This window comes from Callospermophilus lateralis, chromosome 5 (genome assembly GCF_048772815.1).
Source record: "Callospermophilus lateralis isolate mCalLat2 chromosome 5, mCalLat2.hap1, whole genome shotgun sequence".
NCBI classification, from domain to species: Eukaryota; Metazoa; Chordata; class Mammalia; order Rodentia; family Sciuridae; genus Callospermophilus; species Callospermophilus lateralis.
The window spans coordinates 105,596,704-105,621,965 of record NC_135309.1 but is presented as its reverse complement, the minus strand read 5'-3'; the positions used below and the strand labels follow the sequence as shown (position 1 = coordinate 105,621,965).

The 25,262-nt window shown below is 42.7% G+C and overlaps 1 protein-coding gene across 1 annotated transcript; it reads right to left on the bottom strand.

Annotated features, from left to right (window-relative positions):
* Window positions 1-12,586: 12,586 nt before the first annotated feature.
* Window positions 12,587-20,556, bottom strand: Otp (orthopedia homeobox). Its single transcript, XM_076856067.1, has 3 exons — window positions 20,520-20,556; window positions 18,815-19,224; window positions 12,587-13,117 (listed from the first exon to the last, which is right to left on the bottom strand). Exons 1-3 carry the CDS (start codon window positions 20,554-20,556, stop codon window positions 12,587-12,589), a joined length of 978 nt encoding a protein of 325 aa, XP_076712182.1.
* Between the last annotated feature and the right edge of the window lie 4,706 nt (window positions 20,557-25,262).

Below are 25,262 nucleotides of genomic sequence, written 5' to 3'. Positions count from 1 at the left end.
TGGGCTAATGTCATTCCCCAGAATTTCCCTGTTCTCTCCCCTCTTCCCTCCCCTTGGTTATTTAACTTAAATTTAAATAGTCACTCATAGTTAGTAGCTACCATGTTGAACAGGGTTGACAATAAGTGAAAAATCTTTTATGTGTTTTCACTCACGAGACTTGTTATTCACAAAGATTCTTTAAAATACTTTTCTCTCTCATACATAGACACACACACACACAATCTCAATAGTACTTAACTCTGGGTAAGGGGGCAATGGAATCAGAAATATTTTGAATGAATAAATACAGATTTATATTTGACGATTTTTACAATAAACAAGTAATATTCTATAACCAGAAAAAGCTACAGATAAATACTATTGTCATTAAAACTATGCATTTGAAGATATAAACCACTATGACAAAATGTACAGAAGCAAAATACAAAATAGCATTTGTATTTTGGACACAAACATTAAAAATTAGGTACATGGATAAGTACTGAAAGGAAACATAATCAATAAAAATGATCAGATGGAGGAACAGTTTTAAGTAGTTTTAGTAGGGTTAGTTGCATTAAAATTTGAATATAAATTAGGTTGTAGAACAAATAAAATAAAGTTAAAGAATAATGAGATCTAAAGGATTGAGCACAGAAATGTTCTCATAAAAATTGAATGTTGAGAGTGGTAACTATCTTATATGGGACAACAACCTGAGAGATCTGAGGATATGAAGACTGAAAAGAATTCAAGTTGTAATGTTTCAGGGAGAAGGTGTAACTGCAATTGAGAAAAAGAAGGGGAAGAGTTTGTAAATGAGAATAAGATAGAGAATACGGGTTGGTGTCAATATTCAATCCATAACAGACTCAAGGTTGTTCCAAGGCTGTTAGTTGAGAGGTCAAAAAGTCTCAACATTGTTTTCTAGGTGGCCCATTTCTGAGATTAGCATCAGTTATACTTGGATACCTGAACTGCTTGTGCAATTGAAATAGTGGTTCTCAGGCTTTAAAATAAGATTCCTAAGCCTCATTCTCTGGGAATGAGAAATCTGAATTCAAAATAATAACTTGCTTTAAACATCTGGGTAGGGGGCTGGGGCTGGGACTCAGTGGTAGAATCCTTTCCTGGCCCACTTGAGGCTTTGGGTTGGATCCACAGCACCACATAAAAATAAAATAAAGGTATTGTGTCCACCTACAACTGAAAAAAATACATATTAAAAAATAATCTAGGACAGGAATAAATGTCCAGACACCCTGATGTTCCTTACAGATAAAATCTGTCTTCATTTAATAAAGATGACTAAATTGGTTTTTTGATGATTTGAGGAAACTTAGCACCTCACCATTATCTTTTCTCAGATTTTAAGGAAATCAAACGGAAATCTGTCATTAAACATGTGAGAACCCATTAAGCAATAGAAAATGCCAACTCATTCTGTAGGACATCAAGCCAGAGGGAAAGGTTTTCAGTTTGATATAAGAATGTTGTAGATGAAATGGAATCCCTTAAAATACCAGAAGCTTTTTGTGTTTTGGAGACATCTAAGCTGTGTTAAATGATCACTTAGTCTATAATTTGTGTGAATAATTTAACCAGCAACAATAAGATTAGATGACCAGATATCTCCCTTTCTACCTTGACACATCCTTTGTAACACCTAGCTGAATTTACTACTGTTACAAAATAGAACTCAAAGTTCATTTGAATGTATTTTATTTTACATATAATTGCTTCAGTGCCTCATGGCCATTAGATAAGCAACTCACATTGATATTTTTACTTTTACACACACACACACACACACAAACATTTAATCCTTCTCTCTCTTTTCTGGTACCTAAAATCAAAGTCAATGTTGAATTTCTCTTATGCTTCTATAGTATCATTTATTGAACAAATTCTTTCTATCTAATCAGTATCAGGTACTATGCATTCAGGCCAGAAAGTAGCTAACCTAAATAATCAATACACACAAGTTGGGACAAAAGTTCTGGATCTGATTCTCCAAAAACTCAGGTTTCATTGTCTCTATCTAGCCCTATGTTCTGGGGCAAACCTTCCTTGTTTCACCTCCATTTCCCCTCTCCCCCTCACTCCAGTTACCTGAGTGCTTGAGCAACATGGCCAGCTGCTGCTTCTTCCCAGCCCTGACCCCAGCTCCAGTTGTCTCTGATGTAGCAGGAATTTGGGGTCAGGAGGATGAGAATTGTCTGTCTAGAGGGAACAATGATATTAACTTAGGGAAGGAAAAGGGAAATGCAGTGCAGGGTATTGTAAAGTAGGGATACATCCTGGGAATGTCAAAACAAAGGAATAGAGAGAGACAGAAAAAAAGTGAGGGTTGTTTGTTTGTGATGAGGATGGGGAAGAGAACTTCCAGAAAGCCAGGAAGTAAGTGGAGGCAACTCTGGAATCCTGGGAATCATCTAGAAATCAACAATGCCAAAAGGTACCTCTGTACCTTTGGTAGCTTTGAGGCAATCAACTCTTAAGGGAATCTAAAGTCTTGTTACTCTAGAAAACCTGATGATTGAAGATGGGAGACTAAAGCAAGGAGGAAATTACTGTGGTAATATGCCCAACAAAGAGTATATGTAATTTACAATTTAAAGGATAATAAAAACAAACACCTATATTTCCACTTCCCAAATAAAGAATATTTTTTTTCTCTCCTCCTTTTTCTCCAGTTCCTTGAGCATCCCCAAACAACTAAGGAAGACTCATCTCAGGTGGTATAGTTTTCTTGCTCTGCAGAATGGTCCTATGCAAACACTCTACTCCTAACAAAAGATAAAGGCATTCTTTCTACACTAAAAGGGTTTAAAATGGGTAAGTAAGCATGTGGTTGTAAATCTGTTCAGTCTAAATACAAATTATCTAGCTAATTTCCAGTTTTGATTGGGGAAAATAATTTGAAAGATAAATTCCTATGACCAGCCAGGAAAGAGAGCTGAAGGCTCCCCAAAACCTTCACATACTTTATCAGTCTGCCCTGGACTTGAACTGTTAGCCTTCATGCACACATAAGGAGAGAGTACGAGCAGAGGTACTTCCTGGCCTGTGTACTGCGCTCACCTAACAGTCACCAGTCTCCAGTTCTTTTCATTCTCCCATGTGGTCACAAACACCTGGCATTGCCTTGGCAACTGAAGACATATGCTGGCACTCCCCTACCCAGCTTCTAAGTGGTTGGCCAATTGCTAAGGTAACTTTACAGAAGGAACTGGTACTATTTAAATTTAATTAATCTAACCAAAATTTACTGAATGCTTCCCATATGAGTGTATCTCTAGGTTGACTTTTGGCTGTAATTTCTCCCTTTCAGTTAACTCCATAAGTACATGATTTATTAGATGAAGTATTAACCCATGTCATTAATTGTATAAGGATAGAGATTAGGATTCATTGCGTGGCAATATTTGTCTATGAAAGTTATATTCTTGTATGTTCCAAATCTTCAGTTTCAACTCTGGGAAAATAATTCCTATGTAGTTCCAACCCCTTCCCTGGATCCTATCCCAAGGAGGTTAGAGATGTTGTCAATGGCAACAACTTTTCAGCAGGTCATGGATGTCATGAGCTCACCTTTTTATCTCCTTAACATGATGCTGACCAGACTCAGAATCAGATCCCCTCACTACAGACAAAAAAGACAATGCCTTTAGAAGAAACAGGTTAAGGCTGAAGGTATAATTCAGTGGTAGAGTGCATGCCTGGCATGCTGGGGGCCCTGCATTTGAAACCCAGAACCTCAAAAGGATTTTTTAAATAACCAACAAGAGATAAGGATAAGGACCAACCCAGATAGATGATCAACAGGTATTTTAAAACTGAATTGCCTTAGACTAGTCAGCAATGTAGAGTTCTATCATTATTGGAAATGATTACTACTGGGGAAGAACTTCAGATACTGTAGGAGAAATGGAAGCTCATAGCTTCTAAGTGACTGGACCAGGATCACACAGTCATGTAATGGCTGATTAAGGGCTACAACTGTGTTTGCCAAACCCCATGCTACATTTTTTTCTGGGTCCCCAACTTTGCAGAGTAGTGAAGAGCAGGATTGTCCTAAAATTAAAAGACAGATCTAACTCTCTGAAATTTCCTATCCTGTACCCAAAGCAACCCTACCAGAACCTTAGGGTTATCATATTGGAGTTCTTCTGCCTAAAGGGAAAATTCTCATCATGACTCTTCAAATCTGAAATGTCTCATAGCATACAACCAGTTCTCAGAGAAGCCACTAGTTTTAAAATGAAAATGAAGCTCTTAAGTCTTCCAACTGGGAAATCTAAGATAGCTAGTTTTCTGGCAAGTGTGTGCTCCTCCCTCTATTGTGGAAAACAATCTAGTCACTGGAGTTTCTAAGAGTGGCATATTAGCTCTTCCAAGATACCAGGGCATCATTTACTAAATTACCTTTTTGAACATACTACATGGTTCCCCAGTTCTTTGGAAAAGGTAATTAACCTCCCCTGTGTAACTATTTTACTCCAAGCGAGCACTGTGCTCACCACAGGAAGAGGATGGTCTCTTTTGTGGGAATGAAAACATTATCTTGCTTGTTATAGGGAGTGATTTGTTTATTTTTCACCTTAATAATCGTATATGCTCTTTAATATATACATATACTTAATTGTTAACGACCTCCTCTAGACATTATAATAGATCAGTAGCAAGTGCAATATGCTGGAAGTTTAACACCAAAAATTAGGGATATTATGCATGACATTGTATCAGAATACAAAGCATTATTAAATTGAGTCTTAGAAATGGACAAATGTGCCATGCCCTGGTCAGCAGAGATCTGGATCTGATTCATTGTTCCCATTTAAGAAGATGGTGGAGAATTTAGTAAGGGCTGCATAAACACAAAAAATGTACAGTTCTAAAAATAAGACCCAAAAGGAAAGTTCCCAAAGAATTCCAACAAGTAGAGAGGAGATTCTGAAGAGTGACCATGCTATCCTATAAGGACCAGTTCTTCCAAGAGGCCTTGCCTAGGAATTCTATCCCCAATGATTTCCTGCTTCTTTAAATTCCCATTAAATTTTATGATTTCTATCAGAGTATTTAGCACTTGATCAATCCATTTAAAACTGCCTTGTGTGATTTTCTTTTTAAAATGCACTTTTGGACACCTATAATCCCAGTTACTCAGGAGACTGAGGCAGGAAGATCACAATTTCAAGGTCAACCTTGGAATCTTAGTGAAACCCTGTCTCAAAATAAAAATTTTGAGTGTTCACATGTAGATCAGTGGTAGAGCAATTTGCAGAGCATGTGCAAAGCCCTGGGCTCAATCCTCAGTACTGCATAAGTAAATTAAATATATTTGTCTTATCTCCTCAATTAAATGGTAAGTTCCTCAAGAGCCTGAAGGTCATACTTTCTCTGGTATCTCTGTGCTTGCCAACAAGCACCAAAAAAAAAAAAAAAAAAAAAGTTGCTGACCTAAAAGTATGCAAAACATGTTAAATGGGAAAACTCAAAGTGTATATCACAGAGAAAATAGCAGAGATATTTTCTACTCACTGACTATCCATGGGCTCCTTGGCATTCATCAGCTGTTTTTCAACTAGGAGAATCCGTGTAATTAGTTCTTATTTATTATACGAGGAGCAGAAATGTCTTAGACAAAGCATTAAGAGCCAGTCCACAACCTTCCAGCTTTCTCCTCCTGCCACAAAGACCACTAAAACCCTACAAGGGTGGGTAAGCCATAAAATGAAAGAAGCTTGGGCCACAAAGTAAGCACATAAAGGGGAGCTGTCCTGGAGAATTACCTCACTCACAGTGGAATTCATGGAAGCAAGAAATAAACCTTGGCTGTGCCAAGTCTTAGGTGTGAAGTTTACCTGGTAGCATAACAAATCAAGTGTCATGCCGACTGATAAAAAAATATTAATAAAAGAAGACTAGAAAGACCATGCATCATTAAGAGATGTGATTGAAAGTTCTTATTAAAGCAGTAACTATAGAAGGAAGACTTGGGAGGCAAACTAGGCTTAATAAAAGGAAGACCACTATCCTTGCAATTGGGCAAAAATATAGAGACCTACCTTGTATTCAACCAGAGTCTATTAGACCACTTTTAAAAATGAAAAGAAAATGGATGACCATTGTCAGGAAATTTTAACTAGATTATTTCAAACATTCCTTCCAATGCTAAGATTTTTATGATTTATGACTGACAATGAATCTCTAATATGTATGAGAGGAAAAATGAAGATGCAGCTTATCTTGAATTGCAACTGTTTAACATTATGTAGAAGCTATATCAAAAGATCCCTCCCTCCATAGAATCTTGCAGGAATGGACAGAAACACAAAAGGATTCAGGGATTCTCCTCTCTGTGTCTACCATGGCACCTCAAGCACTCACAGAGCTATCTCACCAATTCTTGCCACCTCAGTCATAAGGAGACAACTTGATAGATAAAGACTTTTCATGCAATAAGGAGGCTACTTAGTGGCAAAGTTGAACTACCTTTGAATTAACCTCCAGGTGAGGTTCAGGAGAAAAGGAGTCCTTCCAAACTCTTTATTTTATTTATTTATTTGGTTATTTATTTATTTATTTTTGCAGCTTTCATGTCCCATCATGAAAAAAAGCATTTCTTGTTTAAATTACAAGGATTAATTGCCCAACTTCAAAGTTAGGAGAGTTATCTAGTTTCCTTCCCTGAAATATTTTAAGAAGAGCAGTGTTTACATGGTAAATACACACAATGATATTGCTGACAATCTGAAGACCTGTCTTAAAGAATGGTCTCTGTTATTTACAAGGTTTGTGACCTTTGGCAAGTTACTTAGCCTGAATGAGTCTCATCTGTAAAAGAGGGATTATAATATCTACTTCACAAAGATTCTATGACTTAAATGAGATATGTGCTCTGTAAATTGAAAATGAGGTTCAAATGTTAAAAATGGAGGGAAAGTAATAAAACCAACACCCTCTGAAAATGCATTTTCTGAAATCACAGTTGAAATACCTACTAGGCGGACTAAGGATATGATAATTAATAAAGCAAGAACAGCAAAGAAAAAGACCAGTTCAGCTTTATTGAACTCACTCAGAATTTTAAAATTAGAAGATCTACAAAAAAAACTTACTTTAATTCCAATATATCTATGTTTTGTGTTTTATAATTAATCTTGATTTCATAAGAATCACGTATAATCTTTTTAGTGCTAAGGGTTGCTACAGTCCTTAATCTGACTTTGAGTTTATCTTAAGTAGATTAAATAAGTACTGTGAGCAAAAACATAAAGCCCCGTGACATTTCAGTGAAAGATAAAAAGAACATACATATGTCATGTGGGTTAAGTACACATTTCCTGTACTTATCCGGTATTTCAACACTGAGAACTGAGAGAGATTGCAGCAACATAAGCAACTGCAACAAGTGTATCTCAAATTCAACATGACCTTCAAGATGGAAACTTGGATAGATAGAGTATTTGATCATGGACATGGAAACTGCATTTAATTACACAAACAACTGATTGTGCATCCTTAAAGACTGATTATGGTATGACATCAAAGTCAAAAGTGGGCCCTCTGTATAGCTCATACCTAAAATTCCTTAATATTATTTTCTAGTAAATCTCATAAATCCATGTCTTGTTTTGACAGAGAATGCATGAGAAAAAGCCAAAGACATTGTTCTGTTTTTCTCTGTAATGGCCACATGCTAAATAGGCCATGGTTCCTGTACTGAAAGCTCTGCACTGATGAGAGTTAGCAGAGAGCCAGGCAGGGGGTGCCCCCCTTTGTTGCTGCTTTCATTTTTAAAATGAATCATAATTTCTGCACTGGATACGAAGATGGGTTTACAGCTATTAGCCATCGTATTAATAATTTAGAAAATACATGCCCAATCACTTGTGTTCCTTCAATTCCCTATGAACACAGCTGCAACCCATATTAGAAGCGAGGGTGAATGGATATTTTTCAGATGAGATATTTGGGCTGAATTATTAGGGTAGCCTGTACTACAAAATTACTAATAAACATTGCTTCTGGCTCAATTTAGCCTGAACTCAGTGAACCTAGCCAATGGTGACAAATCAAAAACTCTGAAATACCCGATGAATGAATCTAACTAATCAAGGAACCCTGTAGGAAGTAGATGCCAGGATTAATGAGCCAGTAGTTTCACCATGCCATGCTGTTATTTCTTCACATAAATGCCCTCAGATGAGATTATCTTTATGTCATGAAAGGGAGAAAAGGAAGGTTACATTCTTTCAACTGACAGGTTAACTACTGCCATTACTAGAATACACGTCTTTGTGGACGAAGTTTTTTTTTTTTTTTCTTTATCCCCAAATTAAAATGTACAGTCTGCAATATAAATTAAAACCACAGCTTCACTTTCATGGAACAAGATCATTGGGGGCATCAAACGAAAGTTGCACCAAAGTTAGAATTTTATCTGTATTTCCTTTGTGTATTGACACCTTGATTTACCCAAATTGCTCTGCATCCTCTTTAGTATTCCATATCTGACATCATCTTTAGCAGTTTCCATTCCTATATCATATTTCTTCCACCATCTACAAAAGGTAAGATAAGTACATCATTACTGCACCATCACTTGCATGCCATGTATGGTATTTAGTACCTACCAATACTGAGAAGAAACTAAAGATACCAGGATAAATGTATGTATTAAAATATACCAGTCACATAGTTATAACATTATGGATTTTGACTTTTTCTGGCCAGTATGTGGTGACCGGATTCAGAATATGCCAAATTGACTACTCTGCAAAAAATGCAATTCCTCAGAAGCAGGACATACAGCATGTTGTACTTATTTACCTACCTTATATTCTGATATCACTCATCATAATTTATTCTGTATTAAATTTAATTAGCCATTATTATAACTAACAGTTTTGCAATCAGAGTTATTATTATTACTAATAAATAAACAATAACATGAAACATTATTCTGTTATTAGACTTTTTTTCCTCCCCCTCAAAAAGCAGATTCATGTTCACATTCCCTGCTTTTTAGCTTCACTAAACTGTCAACCTTAACCATTTAGACCAGGTTGCCTTCCGTTATCCTATTGGCATACAGGACTTTTAAATGTTCAAGGTTCTTAATACAAAAATCTATTGCCATAGAAACAAATGTTATTCTAGAATCAGGTCAAGTGAAAAACTCTGTACACTTTCATTTTAATATTGAAAAATAACCACTATATCATGAAATATAAGCATCTTTGAATGCATCTATCACTTCAGTTGATTTGTAACTTCTCATCAGTGTTCTGAGTTGGCCCATTTTTTTTTTGAAATGAAAGATCCCATTTCCCTTGCCTTTGAGAAATACAATTTTTAAAGATTCCATTTAGCATCCTTTATTGCATTCCTACATCATAAAGTTATGCTTTATAGCAGCATAAAAAAGCTGTAAAATTAGCATCCTTGTAAACAACCTTCCATGCTCATTGGTGAAGCAATCTGTGATTTGTACTTATCTCTTAAATGTGACTTAAGATTACAGTATCCACAATTTCAAAGTTTTTTTTTTAAGGCACTAATAAGACAAGGGAGAAAATTATGTAATGTGAAAACAGTGAAAAGTAATCACTTACTGATACTTTTGAAATTTGGACATTGTGCTGCCAAGTTCTAGAATGAATTCTAAAATTACAGAAATGTCTCATTTTATATGAAACCCCAAATTAGTATATTTTCCTTTTCTTTAATACTTTCATGTTATATCGATAAGTATTCTTTAGAAAATGTAGAATTGAAATATTCTGTAAACTCACTCACCAACTGACCTCTAATTAAAATTCCTAAGGTAACATGAACATATTTTTTTAATCATAGAAAATCCTGCCTTTTTATCCTCACCTTTGAGGAGATCCCATTGCGTTCTCTTAGTTGAGTAATAATTACCATACATATCGTTCCTAAAATGCACATGTAGCCCAGTGATACAAAACTGTATTTTATGACAAGGGTGTTTTTAGGGTTTACACTCCGTGGCAACCAAATGAGAAATCATCCCATGGGGAAAAGGGGTGCCTTTCTCAATGCCTAGAAAGACCATTAAATTTCAAACCACGAGATTGATCTTGGTTAGTTTTCCAAAGCAAGCCTGTGCTATCGATTTGACTCCAAGTTTAAAACACACTGGCAACCTTCCCCATCAGACTATCAAAGAAACTGCAATTTTTACTACTAGTTGGAGGAAATCCCCTGGGCACGTGGCTAACTTCGAGCCTAGCTGGCTCCAAGCCTAGACCCTGAGAGAAAATCGGAGGAGCCCAGCGGGGGAAGCCCTGACAGGTGCGACCTGCACCGGTGGTCCTGGACACTCCTCTTCTTTCCCTCTTCGCCCCCACTTGTAAGGCCCTGGGGTGTCTGAAGCCTGGGTCCGGGGACTCGGAGGGACGCGGCTGCCTCGTTGGGAAAGCTGGGACGAGGCGTAGGCCCTAGGCGGAAAAAGAACCGCGGCCCCTCGCGTACGCTGGGTGCCTGGGACCAGTGGCGACCCTGGGCGGCGCGGGAAGGCAGAACTCCCGGCTCTGAAGGCCCAGGGTTCCACCCGCGGTCTCCTCCAGCCCACAGCACCGCGAGGGGCGCCTTCTGCTCCATCGTCGGAGAGAAACCCTAGAAGCCTATCAACCCTCGGGCTCTGCGTGGGCGCCGGCAGCTGCGGGCTTCTAAGCCCAGGGTGGCCCCAGAGCCTCTCCAGCCTCAGCTGGCGCGGGGCGCCTCCCGCCTGGCCTCCGCTCTTGTGGCCTTCGAACCGCGACTGGCGGCCTGTGGCCTTCCTGGCCCAATGCTGTTCCCCAACACACCGCCTCCCTGTAGAGGCCTCACGGTGCGGGCCATAAACTGTACCTAAGTCTGGAGAAGGTCCAAGGGCCCACGCGTCCCAAACGCCGCATGTGGTCAATGGAGAACGAATATGAGAATCCCCCAGACTCTTCTTTTCTCCCAAGAGATTCCCTCCCCCTTTCAATGTCACACGAAAGCCCATCATTCTCCATATCACATACTGAAAATGATTTTATTTTATCCATTTACATTTAACTTGATATAAACTTGTCCGGAAAAGTCAAATAATATGCTTTATATTAGCTCAAACATTTATTAAGAAAACCAAATTCCATAAATAAGCACAGACAATAAGTTAAAACATATCACAAATTGACCAGTATGTAACAAGAATGCTTTATCTACACAAAACATCCTATTTCACATGTTTGTTCATTCTTAGAAAGCGCTTCTGTTCTCTGGGTTTGGATTTGACCAGCACATGCAGAAAGAGCTGATTGTTTCTCTGTACAAAGTTGCAGGGTTGTAGATGTCCTAGCGCACCCATCGGCGGCCGGCAGGTGGCCGAGGGGCACAAGGGACGACAGGACGACCACAAAACAACCAAGGGCACAGAGCAGCGAGAAGAGAGAAACGGAAAAGGAAGCAAACAAACCCCAGTCCTGAAGGATCCAGAAAAGAGATGTGGCTTTTACTTTTACAAAAGGAAAATTTTGCTTGCATGTTTATTTTATTCTTCCTTATAAAGGCTTATCAAAATGGGTAAGATCACCTCGTCTTCATCACATAACTGCGTTAGTCTACTCCAGCCACCCGGTCCACTGGCATGTTCCTCCTGAGAAGCCTCCCCTCTGTACCCTCACACACTTGTGCTTAAGAAAATAGAAGTAAGATAAAACGAAAGCGTTCTTTTGCAAGCCAATAGAGGGTTGCATGAGTGTGACTAGATGGGGCAAGGGTAGTGTGGTGGGAGAGGAAAGAAAGGAGTTTTGAGAAAGAATACAAGCACAAATCAAATTATGTCAGTTTGGGCCCTCAGATGAGACGGTTGGTAGCAGATGCTTGTCCTCCTTTAAGACCAAAATCCCTAACATTGTGCTGTCCCTTGAACACGTCCGTGTATTACCTAGGTACACTGGTGTGTGCGTGTGTGTGTGCGCGCGCGCGTGAAGTGTCTGAGCGTGAGCGAGAGTGGAGTGTGTGTGTTTCTGCCCACAAACCAGTCCATTGGTGTCTGATTTCAGATCCTGAGTCGACTCCCTGGTAAGTAAAATGGCGGGAAGGATGCTTTCTGCCAGGCGCGGGAGGGGCGTGAGGCGTGGGGAAAGGGGCCAGAGGGTAGGCACGGGGGAGAGGGGTCATAGGCGTCGTGTCCTAGGTGTCGCGGGGAACGCCGCCGGTCGGAAGGCCGGGAGGAGGGCGCGAGCGCAGCCGGAGCGGGACGGGAGGCGGGGGTAGCGGGAAGGGCGGGGTGCGGCGCTCCAGACCCGGCCCAGGGAGGAGTTGGATGGGAAGGGAAGGGGACTCTGGGAGGTGGGGGGTCGCGAGCGAGCAAAATCAGGCGGAGGGGAGGCCTCGCAGGCTGGGGCTTGGGGAGAACCCGAGCGAGTGGAGGTGAGAGGCAAGGACTTAACAGACCTGGTGAAGGCCAGGGCGGGACGGGACAGGATAGGGCGCCGGGCAGAGACCCGGACAGGGAGCTGGGGTCCCCGCGCGCGCCGAAAGGGCCTCGGGGCGGCCCTGGGGACGGCGCTGGGGCGGAGCGGGCTGGGGCACGGCTGCATTAAGTGAAGCTCATGGAGACTGTGTGCTCTAGCGCCTTGCGGCGGAGGGAGGCGATGCTTGTGCCCCGCCACACATCGCTGCTGTCCGGGGAGCTGCAGAGCTGGGGCGAACCGGAGACATTGCTGGGGCCGGGGAGGGAGGCGGGCACCATGCCGGGGAAGGCGGGCTGGTAGAGGTGCGACTGCAGCCCAGCGCCGTTGGAGCCCGCCAGGCTGTTGGACAGGCCCATGGAGTTGGGCGGCGGCCCGGCCGCCAGGCTGCACTGGGACAGCGACTGCGCCATGGCCTGCTGCCTACCCAGAGCCGGTGGCAGCGGCAGCTGTGACACGCCCGGCATGGCGGCCGCCGCCCAGCGGGTGTCGTTGGCATGGAAAGAGCAAAGGCTGTCGCCCATGGCAGCGGCGGCAGCGGCGGCGGCTGACGGGAACTGAGGCAGGCCTGGGGTGGGCAGCAGGGTGCCGGGTGCGCGGAACACGTTGGTTGTCTTCTTGCGCTTCTTCCACTTGGCGCGCCGATTCTGGAACCAGACCTGGAGCAGGCGAGGAGGGAGAGAGACAGGGGACTGTTAGCGAGCCCCGCGGTCGTAGGGTTGTGGGGGCAGGGGCTTAAACGACAGAGTCCTTGTCAATACAGCCACTTAGCCACAGGCCAAACAACTGCAAACACACCACATCGGCTTGACACGCCCAATACCTAGCCAAAGATCCTGGTTCTCCACCATCTCGTGGCAACTGGAGCCCCTTCTATCCACAAACGTGGAATCACGCATTTACGCGCAGTGCAAACACACCACAATGTGCAGTGTTCACCACGCCCCTGCACGCTGGTACATTCCGTGCAATGGACAGGTCCGCAGGCAGGCATGTGTCAAGGCTCGACCCACAGGTGTACAAATGAAGATAAACATATGTTCCCATGTGGCTTAATAGCATGTCTTATAACTCTGATGGGGTATAGAATTTTCAGAAATGCTGGAAATTTGGAAATTGATGAAGGGCCATGGATGACATAGACAGTTTCAAAATCGAAAGACAAAGGAAACCCCTAACACCACGGTTGACAGAGCAGAGAGGTTAATATAGTGATCCGTGTGGGAAAGTGAGTGCCACTGAGCTACAGTGTTGTTTGGGTTGCCACAGTGATTTCTGTTTCCTCCCACAGCTCTTAGTGCCATGACCACAAATCTCCTGCCCCATTCCCAAACCACTTTTAAGAACACATTTGTCTGGGCAGAATCCTAAGCTGGAACCTACCACCCCAGGGCTTTCAAGTCTGGTTTTTTTTTTTTTTTTTTTTTTTTTTTTTAAGTAACTTGCTGAGGATAACAAGGCCTCTGATAACCTCAAGTTGCCCTCTTTTCATTTATAAACTGAAAGTAAATTTTCTGACCAATACAGGTGAAAGCAGATTAAGTTTAAAACCCACACTAGTAATGAACAAATTTAATTTTTCTAAGGCAAACACAGATGTCTTTTTTCAGGAAGATGAGTTTGATGAAATGCATTCCAGATGAAAATGAGCCTCCTTCTTTTTCTTTACAGTAGCCCAGGAAAATCATTCTACTAGCCAAATCTGTCCACAGATGTCCAATTCACTACCACAGGGAAAGAGTTCTGTGTGGAAGACATTAAGTAAGCTGCCTGGCTAAGATAACTTCCCATCTCCAACTATTTCAATTTGATCTTTAAGAAAAAAAAAAATTGCCAGCATTCCTACTTGGTAGATTTGGCATCTAAAATCTAGTCAACTGGAGATTTGCTTTGCCTAAATGTAAATGATATGGGACACAGCTCAGGTACTGAGTTTCCTTTTAGAATTTAGCCAGCAGAGTGTGACCACCATACTTGTGGCCCAAAAGGAGGTTCAACCCATTAATCCAATCTATGTGGTGTTTATTTTGCAAGCTCTAATATCAGGAGTACCAAGGCATACCTACCCCCATTCTCAGTAAACCAGCCAGGCACAACCTTGTATTCAAACCTTTGCAAGCAAAGGCATACTCTCCACTTACTAGAGTAAACCACATTGCAATCTAGAATTATCTTTGAGTGGGCCTTGGCCTTCCTATCCTAGCCTAGTCATGGCCCACTACTATCTTTCTTTCACATTTTCTATGTTGCTGCTTATTTCAGCATCAGCAATGGGCAAACACGCTGCTTCCCTTCCTCCTTGCAGCCCTTGAGCTGTGGTGCAGTGGATTAATGAGGCAGCAGGACCCTCCATGGTGGATGGGATCAATGTGGTTGAATTGAGCTGTTAGAGGCCTTAGCTGGAGAGCAACCCTCAGATGACCAGGAGAGACTTGCCGTGTCAAATCCCTTTGCAGCACCTACCCAACACTGGATTGGGGTGAATTGGACAGGACAGAGCCCTTAACAGAGACTGTCCAAATGGTTCCTGCACCTCACAGGCAGCACCTAGATATATTTTGAAAGGTATCTTACAAAGTCAAAACCAGTTCCTAAAACCCTACAAGTGCCAGTGAGTTCTGAAGTGTTTGGTTGTTTGAAGGGTGTAAATTAGAGAAGGAGTGGAGAGAGAAGCAGAAGAAAGAAGGTGGGGGGTGGAATTGCCCAGTAGAAATTTAATAGCAAATATCACTGCCAGAAAGGTTTCTGAATCTAGGATCTGCTCAGGCACAAGCGGAAAAGAACAGCTGTTAAAGAACTAAATATTGTAAGAATAATCAAAAAATTGTGCTCAATTATGTTGGAGGGTTAGTAGTCAAATGATGGCTACAATTTTTTTTTTTTTTTTTTTTTTTTTATGTTTCATGGCTTACTGGGGTTGAGAAAAAAAAATCTGCATGGGATCTGAGCACCTCCGTTCCAAGCTATGATGCATATGTTTTTAAAATGTGAATGTTTCCACTTGAAAACTAGAGCATGACGGATTAAAATGCAGGCAAAACCTGAGGGAGATTTTCAGAATGCACAGATGACAACTGCAGGAAATATATTAACCGCAACCACGGGCCAACTTTGTACTCAGTTTGAAATGCAGCTCTTCTCAGAAAATGCTTAATACAACAGTGAGAATCTAATGGAGGTTGGAATCTAAAAATCCACTTTCATGATATCTGCTGTTACAGTAATATAGACATACTGTAAATGTATTTTAAAATATATAGCCCGTTTAATTCCCCAGCTATAAATGACTCAGAAATAGAGAAAGAGTGGGAGAAAGAAAGAATATTACTTTTTCCCCCTCGAAGCAAACGCTTTATGAAGATCTCATTGGAATCCAGCAAGTGATTAATGTGAAGATTTGGGAGGAAATCTGGGGAGCTGTATTAAAGCCTAGATCTCAGGTTCATTTCGATCAGCCAGCCGTGAACTCTGGGCCGAATTCATTACACTTTAATAGTGCTGGGAGAGGAAGAAAATGCAATTTCTCATTCCATTAGAAAACTAGAAAATACTCTCAGCTTGTCCCCCTATTAAGATGTGGCAGGTGACAGGGCCATTCTGGGGGACACGGTCAATGGAATTACAGCACATTATTTTTGTTCATATAAAATATTGAAAGGCAAGCCTGACTGTGCAGAAGTTATTTCACTGATTTGGTTTTTATGTAAATAAAATATTGAAAGTTAATTAATCCGTGCTAGAGACTAATGATTATGCTTATTATATTGCATTTGATCGCATAATTTGCATGATTCTCGCATTGCTGCTTAATAAGCCATTCCAGGTTATAAATAATTCTGAAATTGGTTTCTAATAATGGCATGCTATAAAAGGAATGGTTTTATTACACTAGCCAGAAAAGGGGAGCAATATCAGACATGGAATTGGCCTCCATGTGAGTAGAGGTGCTTTAATAAATACTTAGAAGTGTGATATATACCAAGTATAGATAAAAATAAGTATATTGGGTAATTTAGCCTAGAATCAAAAAGCATCTCTGAAAACATACAATTGCAATAAATTAAATGTTTAGATCATTTTTAATCAGTGCAGTGGCCCACATGCTGAAAAGAATGTGTGGCAATCTGTTAACTATAAAGAAAACTATGAAGTACTCATCATATAAGAACATAAACCAATTACTATTTAATTTGAATTTGGTCAAGGAGCAATGGTACAGTGAGTTGTGAAGTAAATACATTTTCCATAAATTATTTTGCATTACATTACATAATGTTAATCATTTTGAAATGTTAATTAAGAAGGTTATGTTGATTTGATTACTTTTTAAACTATGAAACATTATTTTTAAAAATATTGAAATTGCCATTCTATTAAATTGTTTCTATCAACAGCCTCAAGCTATTATCTTTGGTTGAACATTATGCTAAAACAATTAAAGTACTTTGTCTCTTTCTTCTTGCATATTCTTTTGTGTACTCTTAAAAAATAACTTTCTATCACATAGTTTGTATTTTATTTCATTTACAACTTTTTCTATTAAAAGAATCACTGTCATTAACCTTTGGAAGACCTAATAAAGTTTAATAGACCTCATTTTCTTTTTTTCATAAAATCAGTTGTCCAATTATATTTTATTTGTGATTCTAAGTTCTATTTTAATTTGAACTAATTACCAGTATGTCTGGGTCAAAACACAGCATTTTTCTCTTTTAAACAACAATTAACCACTAACATTTCTCTTGAGGAACAAAAAAGCAAATTTGTGAATTTTGAACCTGCAGAATGACCTACAATCAAGAATTATAATGAGCATAGTTTTCTAATTTTGTATTTTGCAAAGGCTGAATTCAGTTTCAGATTTTTAAAAAGGTGAAAGTAAAAGATTTAAAGGATACTAGTAACAGATATCTGCACAATATAATTAGCACTCTTTTGATGTGTAATTTTAGTGGCCCATAGTTCAGGCCTTTTGAAGTTCACTAACAAAAACACTCAGACTTATATTAAATAAAAATGCTAATTATTATGTTATATCCTGAATATTGCTTTATTTATTTGACCATTTAAATCCCTGATGACATTCATTACTTTACTAGAACAGAAGCATGTACTACTTTTCCCGTTTAGACTCTTAAAAATGCCAAATGGAAACAAACATTTAACACGGGATCACCTTCATTGCTCATTTATTGGATGATATATAAATTATTTTAGATATTTAAGATTAATCTATAAAAGCAGGTAGCACTGCTTTAACAAGTTAGGTTAACACCCAGGACACCGGACAGAGGACAGAAAATACCAATGTCCAAGATAGCAAGATGATTTTCAGCACCCTGGATAGCTCAAGACTAAATGCCTGTCTTGAAATTTCTCCTCCAGACACCTGCCATAAAATATTTGATGTTATTTTCATGCTTTTTATAAAGTAGAAAAGAAATTTGGGATTCATTAGGCTTGTGCTTTTGTACCCCAATTTTCAAAACAGTTATAGGTGTGATATCTAGATTACATATAATTTACAACTTGGGTGGCTGGATAACAACAAGGGGTCAACAATGATTGCGTTTACTTCCGATCAAGTTTTTTCACCCTCTGTGTGCCTTCGGGTCGGGAATCTACAATGGAAAGCCTTCATTTCTCATCCAAACCCCAATTTCCTTAGGGGAACGTTGAAAAACAGACAAACCAAAACCCATTGCCCACCAGTGATTGGAGGATCTCCTGGCTACTTCCGGGGAATTGGTAGAACCTCTTGCAAACATCAAAGGTTAGGTGTTTGGCCCGAGAGCTGCAAGAGTGTGATTTTAAGAGAATAAAGCCACACCGTGAAATCCGAAGGGCGCTCTCTCTCTCTCTCTCTCTCTCTCTCTCTCTCTCTCTCTCTCGCTTTTTAAAAAAGCTTTATTTCCTCTCTTTTTATGCGTTCTGTATAATTGTTGCATTCCCCGTTTTATCCAAAAGCTTAACACAAATCCATTAGGGGGTAATGAAATACTTGTCAATAATAGGAGCTGGAGTTGAGGTGCACGCAGGGTTTTACCGCGTGAGAGACGCGGGCTTGCTTTCTCAGAAGAAAGAGTCGAACCCCGCTGCCCAACAAAATGGGACTTCACTTTTGAGGAATTTCAGGTGGGATGCGGCTATACTGTTGGGAGATGGGCCTTGCGTGACCTTTGGGGGATGGCGATTTGGGCCAGTTTTGGGCGAGAAGAGGCTAACTAACCCAGGATCGTTTAGGCAGCTGGAGCAGAGCCCAGGAACTCAACAGGGAAAGGAAAGGCCCGGCTCCCCTTGCCCCAATCCTCCCGTCCCCTCCTTGCCTTCTATCTGAGCACCCAAACTCCGCATACCTGCACTCGGGATTCGGTCAACCCGATACGCAGCGCCAGCTCCTCACGCATGAAGATGTCCGGGTAGTGAGTCTTAGCGAAGCTCCTCTCCAACTCGTTGAGCTGTGCAGGAGTGAAGCGCGTCCGGTGGCGCTTCTGTTTCTGTTGGCCCTGCTGCTGACCGGCTTGGCTGGGGTTCGGGCCGCCCTGGGGCCCGGGCTGCTTGTCCGGGTCTTTGGCGCTCACCGCCAGCGAAGCCGGGGTAGAGCCCACTGTGGTGATATCCTCCCCAGGTAGCAGAGTTGCTCCCTCGACTGGGTCGGAGTTGGGCGCCAGGTCCCCTGGATGGCCCCCGGGGTCAGAGCCCCCCACGCCCAGCCTACACTTCACCGCCTCCCGGTGGCCCAGCAGCTCGGCGGCATCTTTCATACCTGAGAAGGCAAGGGGATGCGGTCACTATTCTCCTGGCGACGCCAGGAAGGACTATCTTCCCAGTGCGGTGATTCTTTCGCCCCATCTTCGGTACCCTCCGCGTTTAAGCTCGCCCTATGGACGAAACTCCCAGAGCGCTCAGCTGGGTTCCCCAGGATTTGGACAATTACGTTGGAATAACATCTGGCCCTTTCCCCTCTCTCTGCAGCTGACCCCGGTAGCAAACAGCACATGCTTTCGTTTCTCCCGCAATAAAACGCTCCCAGGCCCGGCAATAAAACATGCCTCCTAGTCCCTTTCATAAACCCTACCCCCGGCGCCCCAGGAAATCGAGAGTAAATCCTTGGACATTGGAGGTAAAGGGGAGAGATAAAGAAAATTAAACGATTCTTGGTTCTTCAGTTGCTGCCTCACCTAAGCTAAGGCAAACTGACGGACTCTACCTCCTGCCGGATTCCCTCTCACTTTCGGAAGATGAATAAGTCTCCAAGACTTCCACCCCCCGAAATCAACCCAAATCAGCTCCGCCTCCCCCCTCAAATCTGAGAAAGTGTTTGGAAAATGGAATCACATCCATCACTGAAGAATCCCAAACCGGAAACCCAGAGCCCAGCGACCCAGAAGGCTTAAAAGAAACTCGAGTAAACTCTACAGACATAACAGTGAATCAAACTTCAGAGAATTCAACTTTTCTTTCCGGAGAAATAAAAGGTTCGTTTCTCTCAGCCATTGGCAACGCTGGGTCCTTTTCAGAAGGTAGAGATGCCTGTGAATTTGGCTTCTCTCCTTCTCAACCAGCACACTTAGCAAATCCACCTCGATGACAGCAATTTCTCCTTTTAGGCCAAATTTTTTATTTTATTTTATTTTATTTTTAAAGAAAACAAATTCAACCATACTTAGAGGAGGAGGAGGAGGAGGAAAAGAGGTGGTGGGAGAGAGGAAAAAAGAGAAAGAAATCCCAAGTCAAAGCTAACAGGAAAGAAAAAGAGAAACACCTCCAAACAAATTATCACGGGATAGATCGCCTTTGGAAAAAAAAAATAAAGGGGTGGGGGTAAGCAAAAATAAGAAAAACAAAAAGTAACACCATTCCCCAACTCCTTTTCTAGATCTACATATTCCATAGATTTTTTTTTAAAAGACGATGTTAAATCAAATTAAACTTTAATACTGCACAATTACTTTTAAAGAAATTAGTCCATTTAGGGCGCATTAAGGTAAAATAAGGAACAAATTGACAATTTCCTGCCCCGGCTTCTCCTGGCTGCCGGGGCCAGAGGCGCACACTCACCTAGCCTGGCGTCCAGGAGGTCGGCGTGAGACAGCATCGCGCACCGCTCCAGGGCGAAAGCTGTTCCCCCCCAAATTTTAGCGGCTTTAAGTTATTTAAAATAGATATAAGCTATAAGCTATACGATATAGATATATATAGATCACCTAAATGAAAGAAAATTCGGTTTGTGGTTAAAAAGGGGGCTTCTTGCATTATAATGTCCTTTAGAGAGACGGGGAGGTGCTTAACAGTTGAATGAACCCGTGAGCAGCTTGGCGAGGGGACCAATCAGGAGGGCAGCCTGCAAATGTCAGCGCCCGGAGAGTCCCCCACTCCGCCCGCCCGCCCGCCCGCGCCCGCCCGGAGGAGGCGGCGGCGGCGGCAACCCTGGCAGCTCCAGCCCGAGCAGCAGCTAAGGCAGCGGCGGATGCCTCGGTCTCATCCTGGGCTTCTGGGCCCGGCCTCCGTTAGTTCTTTTCCTGAGATTTTTCTCCCAGGCACATCTTTTCTTCCCCATGTCCTGACCTGCTTGCTTTACTGGCGCAGCCGTGTCTCAGTGCTAGTAACTTCCTGGAGCAGGGGCAGGGAAGAGACCAGAGCAGGGCATGACCCCCGCGTGACCCAAGAGTCGCCCCCGCCCGCGTGTTCTAGGCAACATTGGCCTGCTCTGGTCAAGCCCAGGGCCCAACCCCGGCACGCGGCGGCCTCCAGACGATGCCTAGACTTTTCCGCTGCTCAGCAGGCCTGCACCAGAGATCCAGGCACCCTGCCTAAGCCGTGGGGCCTACCGACCACCAACCCTACCGCCGGCCTAGAGCGCCAAGAGGAGTCGGCTCCCGGGCGCTGCGGGTGCCCGGTGTCTGCTTCGAGGACCTGAGTCAGGGTGCATTGGTGCGCTCTACACTCTTCCCACGAGGCTCAATCCTAGGTTCCGCTCCTCGGCCCAATCCACTCTAGATCCTGGCCCCCGACCCACTCTTCTGGTCAAAGTTTCTAAGTTCAGCTCGGCTCCCAACTCCACTTAAGGCTGTAAATAAAGTTAAATGCTCTTTATTTTCCTCTTGAATATGTTAAACTACGTGAACAATTTAAAGTGCTTTGCACAAGTGAAGCGAACCATTTCTAATGTTCTGATTTTTCAGAGCCAGCCAACAACAAAGTTTAGATTAGTAATATATTTCTAACCAGAGTAATTTTCAAGATCATTAGGCATTTATGTAATTAGTGCCAAATCTATAAGCTTTTATTACGATTATTAGAGTAAAATCAGTATAAATTTGTACTAATTTACTACTGTTTAGACTTGGCTGTCAAGCCCAGAGGTTCTTATTGTAAATGATAACTGAGGAAATTAAGTGCAAAATTCTGTACCATTTCTGATCTGCTCCTAAACAATCCGTTTCAATTGTATTTGTAGCAGAACATAATGCCCTTTTAAAGTTATTTGACTTGTATTTTTATTTGCATCACAAGAAAAATGCCCTCTACCCAGTCACAATGAAAACTGATATTTACTACTCCCATCTTGATTAACATTGATTTTTAATTCGAGAGTGATGCAATTAAGATTATTCATTTAGTGCAAATAAAGCTTCCACAAAAGGGTGGCCCTATGAAGTCTGTTTTAAATAATACAGAGCAAATGGCTTTTTTTGTTCGCCGTCCAATTGACTTACACAAAACACTGGAAATGCTGCCTGAGAGCAGATGCGAGAGAGGAATTGTGTGTGTGTGTGTGTGTGTGTGTGTGTGTGTGTGTCCCCTCAGCTGTGTGTGTGACAGGGAGCAAGCAAAGAGACAAAGGAGGCGGCAAAAGCGAACTCCGGGGCAGTTTTGTTTGCTCTGTCCCTCCTGCAGCCCGTTCAACCTCCTCTCGTGCACACCAGTGTGTGCGTGCTCACACAAGCGCACACACACGTGTGAATGCAGGGCAAAAACTATACCCAGTCCTTCCGAGCTGTGGAGACGGCTCACCCTGAAGCTCCGGGCCTGACCGGGCTTCAGAGGCCGTTGCAGCTGCTGCCAACGCGGCCTAGGTGGAGCTGGGGCGCCGGGACTGGGAATTTCGGTTCCGCGGAGCCTGGTGGCTGCAGCAGATCTGCGAGCCGCAAGGGCACCCGGCAGGCGCGCGGTGCCCTTTCCAGAAAGGTTTTTGCTGGGAGGAGAATTTCGAGACCAAAAGTAAACAGAGTCCTTCCAATAAAAGCTTTCTTTCCTCCAACGATCCCCCAAATCCAAAAGCTAAAGCGCCTGGCGCGCGCAGCAGAAGTAAACCCGACAGCAGACCTGGGCGGGGCGGCGTTTGCTCTGCACGCGGCTGGGAGTGCGCACCTGGCTGCGTCTGTCCAGGGACTCGCAAGGGGTTTGGTCCCAACGTGTGGCTTGGGTAGTTTCCTGGCCAGAATGCAAAAGCAGGGGTGAGGAGAAGTGCTAAGGAAGGGACTGGGAAACCGAGCAGCCGCACCCTGCTCCCCCAAAGAAGCAGGTCTGCGGAGGCCCGCACCGCAGGGGCTCTACACCCTGCCGGGAGGGAAGAGAGGTGGTGACCTGGGAAAAGAAGGGCACAGAACCTTGAGTCGACACGTGTGTGCCCACCAGCGCTCAGGTCCCATCCCACAGCAGCCCCAGATCAGCCTCCAGCCATGCCGCGTCCTCCCACACGCACTCGCTCGTATATTCTGTTTTGTTGTATCTTTCAGGTCGATAAATAAATGTGTAATAGTTAATGTGAAGACACATCAGAGTAATAACAATGGGACGAAATCAAAGGATTATCCATCTCTGTTAGTAACCGCTGAATAACAATGTTGCGGCGTGATTGATAGCCCGCTTCATTTTATGACTTTTCTATTGGTCTTGATTTTTATAGCAGTATAAACAAACTAAATCATTTCTTCCAAGACTTCAGAGCATAAGCACCTCGGGGTGGGGGAGGAAAGGGGGGTTGAAAGAAAGGGAAATCAGAGTGGGTGGGGGTGACCCGGGTGGGTGTGGGGGCGTTGGTGTGGGGAGGGCGCTAGTTGGAGCTGGAGCAGGCGCTTGGAAACTGCAGCCCGCAGGCGAGGGAAAACAATAGTCTCGGTGTAAAATGCCCCCGCGCCTGGTTTCTTCTCCGCAGTTCGTTTTGGCCAATGTCTGAATCCACCTGGGCAGCGGCTGAGATGTATTTACCAGAGTTTTATCCCCGTCATCTTCCCACGTTCCTGGGGCAGCCGGGAAAGTGCCGGTCAGGCCCATTGCTGTTGATAATTTAAGGCATTTCCCACATGATCATGGGAACTGAAGTCCCTAACAAGGCGAGGCTTTAGCGCAATGGCCCCCAAATCTTCGGAATGACAAGAATGTCTTCAGAAATCACTTCAAAGCAAAGTAAAAGGATTTTCTATGACGGATCCAGTGATTTTTCCTCAATAAATAGGTTTTAGATTGTTACACACACGTAGAAGTGGAACAAAGGGAACTACCAGAAAATATATTGGTTGCCCCTAATAAAATTTATTTAGACAGTTTACTTCTCATAAAAAATAGAGATTGAATTTTGTACAAGAGCCTGCCAAGGGGCGATGCACAGGGAAATCATTTTTTTCTTTCTCCTTTCCCCCCCTTCTCCTTTTTAACGAAGCACAAAGAGCGTTTAAAGGCCAGGGAACCGTCTCCTGCCACAGGAGAGCCTAGACCTAGCAAGAGAACTCAGTAGTTTGGGGAGAGATCAGCTTCCGGGGAGAGGTATATATTTTAAAACCAAATCTTAATGAACAATTATGTAAATTACAAACACAACAACTACACAATAGGTATTTTTTCTTCTGCTTTGCCATCCCATTCCACAGCAGGACTTAGAAATACAGTGTGGCTGGATGAGGAGGTGGGATGAGGTGGAATAGGGTAGGAGATGGGACAGTAAGTACTTTAAAGATGAATTTATGCTTATTAGGTTTGCAATTCTGATTTTCTCTCTAATTGCATTTCTGCATTCATTGTGAATCCTTTGTAGAGAAACAGAAAGGATGAAAATATATACAGGGTGCTCTGGGAAGAATTGGGTAGTGTGCCCAGAACCCTAATTGCTTTTTCCACTTACAGAAACCTCGGATGTTTATTAAATGTAACTTTCGGTTGCTTAGGTTGCTTGTAAACTGCTCTCTTTTCTTTGCAGATACTGGGCTGAAATATGGCGCGTTATTATTCACATTCCTGCTATTAAATGCTGAATTGTAACATTGTTCCCTTTAATGAGGAGCGCCTCCCTCAATAATTAACGATCTCACATTTTCCTATTTTCTTGCCTGATGAAAAGAATCAATTTTAATTCGTGGTAAATTACAGCCATGCTTTTGGGTATTATTTGCTTACAGAAAACAAATCAAGTGACTTGAACACTCCTGTTTACTTTTCCAGATATGCAATAACACAAACGCAATGGCAAATCAGATCGTGTTCTTCAGGCCTACCTTAGAAACGGAAAAAAGATTAAAGGGTGGGAGGAAACACAGGAGGAAAGTAGAGGAAGCTCCCAATTATACTGCGTTTGGATAAACACACATCCTGCCTCGGGTGCCAGAACCAGCTTTCCCCTAGTCCCTACCACAGCCGCCCCACCCCTCTTCCTGGGCAGGGGTCGATAGATCACCTCTGGCCACCCTAGAGTTTGGACTGCTCCATGGATGGCTTATTGTGGGGGTCGATCTGAGGGTGGGGTGAATGGAAGGAAGGAGATCTGGGAGGGCGGCCAAGTCTCTGCGAAGGGGTGCCGGGTGCTTC